The 4,864-nt window shown below is 49.1% G+C and overlaps 1 protein-coding gene across 2 annotated transcripts; it reads left to right on the plus strand.

The window, feature by feature from the left end:
• Positions 1-1,260: 1,260 nt before the first annotated feature.
• On the plus strand, positions 1,261-4,373 carry LOC122379308. 2 transcript variants are annotated; one of them, XM_043361398.1, is made up of 3 exons: positions 1,261-1,557; positions 2,049-2,181; positions 2,293-3,598. In XM_043361398.1, the coding sequence occupies exons 1-3, from the start codon at positions 1,348-1,350 to the stop codon at positions 3,483-3,485; spliced, it is 1,536 nt and encodes a 511-aa protein (XP_043217333.1). In that variant the 5' UTR covers positions 1,261-1,347; the 3' UTR covers positions 3,486-3,598. The 2 variants fall into 2 exon arrangements, with proteins under 2 accessions (XP_043217333.1, XP_043217334.1); XM_043361399.1 differs by having other exon boundaries at positions 2,049-4,373.
• The last annotated feature ends 491 nt before the right edge of the window (positions 4,374-4,864 follow it).

A 4,864-nucleotide genomic window follows, 5' to 3' on the forward strand; every position in this document is an offset into this window, starting at 1 on the left:
GTATCACTCGCACTTTTTTCCTTTTACCCCTACTTGTTTTCATGCTTTTTAACCCGGCAGTTGCTGGGGTATTTCGCCACCCACCGTTTGCTGGGGGGGGGGGGGGCGTTAAACGCCCCCAGCCGATAACTCGAGAACCAATAGGCGCAGCGAAACGCACGAGGCGGCAAACGAAAGAACGCGACGAGACGCTTCAGATGAGTACTTTAAAGTTGAATTTTGAGGTCACAGGTTGGGTCAAGGTCAGGTCAAACACCTGAAATCGGGCTTTCAGTAGCATGGACTTCAGGACTTCGCAATGGGCGCCTCTCGTCATAAACTCTGTCAAAACGGTGCACAATCCATCATATAAGGCCTACAAGAGTGTCAGCTCCATGTAGGGGTCAGTCAAGCATAGGTCAGGGTCAAGGTCAGGTCAACCGGGTAGGCACATATCTCCGAAAATTAAAACTGATATTCGCAGCCTGTGACACATGTTTTATGGGTAATTTGGGGCGTAGAACACGATGGTGACATTCATTTTATCATAAGTGTACGTGTTTGGCTCAAAAAGCTAAATTTAAGAAATGCATGTATCATGGTCGTGAAGTAGTCACGAGAAATTGCCGAGATTCAGTTCAAGATTTTGGAAAATGCGGAACGATAATCAATAATCGAAGATAGCCATTTAATTGTTCATGGTATTGGCAGTCTAATGGCGTTTACGGCATGCCTTTATGTCTATACTGTGATTTTATATGATTTTTTGAACATATGCCGTTTTTGGTCGAAAACTCAGAAATCATGACGTCACTAAAACCTTGATATCTCAAAAATTTTCCGACCGATTTTTTTTTTGAAACTTTGTCACAATAAACTTCAATCAATTCCCTACAGGTGCCCAAAATTTGGCGCGCCTGCGGCGCGCCGTTTTTATGCTATGGTCCGGCGAAAAAAGTGGGGGCGTTTAACGCCCCCCCAGCAACTCGCGGGTTAAGTGAGTGCCTATGCCGCTTATGGTGGGATATATAAACGTTAAACCAAATTAGGACGATTTATTTCGAGCTAATTAGAAGGCAAAGAATTTGTATGTATTTTCTGCAAAATAAATATAGAAATAAATAATTAAGTAAATAAATATATGATTAAATAAATAAATAAATAAGTAAATATATTATTAAATAAATAAATAAATGAATAAGCAAATCAATGAATAAACAAGTGATAAATACATAATAAAAATGACACTTTGTTAAGCATCTTATGACCCAAAAGCAGAACTCATTTTATTTTCAGGAAATCTGGCTCTGAAGCTAGCAGGCCAAAGCGGTGCAGGACTGATCGCCGGTGGTTCCACGGCTGATCACCATGGCACCAGGCCGGCATGGCCCGGAGCTGCCGTCACCTGCACTGCTACTTCTGACCGTGGCAGTAGTCAGTATGATGACGTCATCAGTGCTCAGCGCCGAGCTGCCAACTGACGGAGAATTGTCGGTGTGCAACACGCCCTGCTGCACGGTGGAGCCCAGCTGCTCCTCCGCCCTGCACGTCGTCTGCAGCTGCCACAACAAGGAGCGGGTATGTACAGCATGAACAAATGCACCATCAAGGAACCCATACCTTTAACGTTCAGTAAAATGTATATGCATATGAGTGTATGTGTAATATGGAGCAGCAACTCAAGATAACACAACTAAGGTCTTCTTACTTCTTTCTATAGTGCGGCGCTATAGAAAGGATTGCCGCTAAATGGTCCGTGCCACGTAGGTATTCTCTCCCCCAGGGGATCTGTGGTGAGCGAGTATTTGACGTGTCCTAAATCTAGCATGAGCCCAGGATGAAACTGGACGGTAGTAGGTATTCCCTCGAAAGACAACATATAGGTACACATGGAGAGGGATTAAGGTCGAAGAAGGTGACGTCCGATTTAAATTAAAATAGTTACATATAAGCAATTGAAACATAGCGAGGGCTGTGCATATGTGGGAATAGGTGTGCATGCTTTTTATGCGTAGGTTGTGATGTGCGTCGTTTGTATCAATCTCTATCTCTTTTGTTCACTTTTCCAGATCTCTCTGCGTAAAGGAGATTTGCCGGCATCAACCGAGACCATTAAACTTGAAAGAGTGGACCAGCTGACAGTGTATCAAGGCGCTTTGCTGGATTTGACATCGCTGACGAACTTAGAGCTGCACGGGATCGGTACACTGACCACACTCGCGAATGCGATCGCACCTCGAAAGAACTCCCTCCTTCACGTTGTAGACATCACCTACGTCAACAATATCGAGATCGGCAGACGGGCCTTTTCAGGTTTCTGGACGGAACAAGCTACCCTCAATATACGACATATTGAGAAGATGCAAATAAAGGAGAACGCCTTCTGGTTTAAGCAACCATTCCATGCCCCTCACCTTGGGATAAAGAATGTCGATGTTCTACATGCAGCGTCCAATGCATTCAATATGCCCCAGGGAACATTGGATATTGAAGGAATAAACATGCAGCGCTGCGAACAGGGTACCTTCGGCGAGCTGTCCAACATTGACATGGACAGAGTGAACATCACCGAACTCGGAGAGGGCTGCGTCAACGGCAGTGGCAGCCTCCACCGGCTGTCGGTGTCCAACAGCCGTCTGGGAGTGATTGGGCAGCGCGGCATCTGCGGGAACATCGACACCGTCGCCATCAGTAACACCAGCGTCTCTGTCCTCGAATCAAACGGCCTGCAGCTGCGGACCACCAAACTGGGAATACAGAGCTCCCACTTTAACTCCGTGATGACAAAAGGACTAAACGTCCTAGCTGATGAAGTCTTTTTAAGAGAAATGGCCGTAAACACTCTTCACTGGCGCGGTCTGAAGTCATTGAAAGTATCAGAAGAGGGCAAAGGCAGAACTTCTTTTCGAATAATGAACCTCACAGTGGAGCACGCTGCCAACGGCTCGCTGGCCCTTGACGTTGACCCCGGCGTTCTGCAGCTAGTGCGCCTGTCGGTCGGCGTTCCGGAGCCGCCCGTGTGTCCCGTGGATAGGTGGGTCCGACAGCTGACCGACACCAGAGAGACGGCGCCGCTAGGATTAACCGAGCAGCGCATGCAGGCCCTCCTGCAGCGCGACTGGCTCTGCAGGGAGTCCAGGAGCACGACGCCCACTGCCACCGGTGCCGAGGACGGCGGAGGTAGCAGTGTGGAACGGGAGGACCCGATCGCCTCGCCAGTCACCGAGAGAACTGATGACTTCAGCATGGACTACCGCCTGACCATTGTAGTCATTGTGGCGTTAGTGTTCGTCTTCATCATAGTCGCCCTCATTGCCATCCTCATTGCACGCTCTAAACAATCATCGGACGAAGCGAAAAGCAACAGAAGAGCGATCGAGTCCAGAGATGGCACCCCTGAACCCTTCATGGACCAGTCACTTTCCAGTGTTGTCACTGACTCGGTGGTGCGTCGCAAGCGAGGCAGGCGAGGCGTGGCAGGGAGACGAGGTGTCAGGGTGAACTGAGGGTGTACCGAGTCCATGGGATACGGCAGATCAGAGCAGTAAGCTACATCGCTAGGAGGCAATGACGTCACGAAGTCAGCTACCCGGTCATGATGAATACGATGTCTGTCATACGATGTGGCTGGGGGGATCCATGTGATCGCAAGGCACCTCGCAGTTGCGATCAAACGTAAGTTGAATCGGAACAGATATTGGAGGGATCCATCACATCGTAGGCTAAGTAGATACGCAAGTTGTATCGCAAATGGTGAAGATACGAACTAACTTTACGAATCTTCTCGGTCGATCGGAAGGCCGATCGTAGCGAAGCTTTACCTCTTTCTCAAGAGAAAAATATAAGAAATTTTCAAAATTTTCACAAAACCGAAATATATGTTAAACAAATATGGTTGATGAACACGTGTGCAAAATTTGAAGTCGATTTCTTCAAAAATGGCTGCGCTAGAGCGTTTTAAATTTACACGTTGAAAACGGTCACTTTCGCGTCATTTTTGTAACTATTTTTTTCAATTTTGAAATTTAAAAAATGTTTTGGGCAATTTTTCGCGTTAATTGCGAAAATCTGACCAAAACATGTATCGCACCATCAATGATCCGATACGCCATCAGAGGCCGCGCCGCGGACAGGCGGGCGCGGCGATACCTAGGCCGCGTGGGGGTTACACTGGTGTTCGGGAAGGGCTATGTCAACGCGAGGCAGGCCGCGGGGGAGCCGGTTGCGGCGCCGGTCCGTATTTGTCGGCGCCTAGCAGTGCAGCGGTGCGTTTATGGCGGAGGGAGGGGAAGCGGTGTAGTGTCGGCAAGGCCACACACAGGAGAGGGCACACGGGCCTCTCCCCCATTCGAGTTGGGGCCCCTAATCTTTAGACCGCCGAAGACCATGTAAAATGAACTGAAATAATGATTAAAAAGACCGGGAGGGCCCATCTCGTTCCCCAGCAGGCCCATACGAGTCCATAAATGCCCAGTAGCGCAGCCAGGGGTATTGTGGTGAAGTTTCAATGGCCCTCAAAAGACCTCAAAGGGCCCACAGATGGGTTCACCGGGTCCTCAGATGGTCTCGAAGGGCCCTCGGTTAGCGCCAAATGGCCCTCATCTGGTGTCAAAGGGCCCTCAGATGGCCAAATGAAGGGCCACAAGATGGCCTCAAAGGGCCCTCAGATGGGTTCAAAGGGCTCTCAGCCAACGTTAAACCTACCTCAGAAGACCTTAAAGGGCGTCAAAGGGCCCTAAACCTGCGTCAGAGGGCCCTGAGCTCGCGTCAAACGACCCTCCGAAGGCCTTAAAGAGTCCTTAGCTTGTGTCAGAGGGCCCCCAGCTGGTGTCAGTGAGCACTCCTCAGCTGGCGCCAAAAGTCCATCTGAAGGCCTCAAACGGTC

The sequence above is a fragment of the Amphibalanus amphitrite genome, unplaced genomic scaffold (assembly GCF_019059575.1).
Source record: "Amphibalanus amphitrite isolate SeventyFive unplaced genomic scaffold, NRLGWU_Aamphi_draft 000075F_arrow, whole genome shotgun sequence".
Lineage (NCBI taxonomy): Eukaryota > Metazoa > Arthropoda > Thecostraca > Balanomorpha > Balanidae > Amphibalanus > Amphibalanus amphitrite.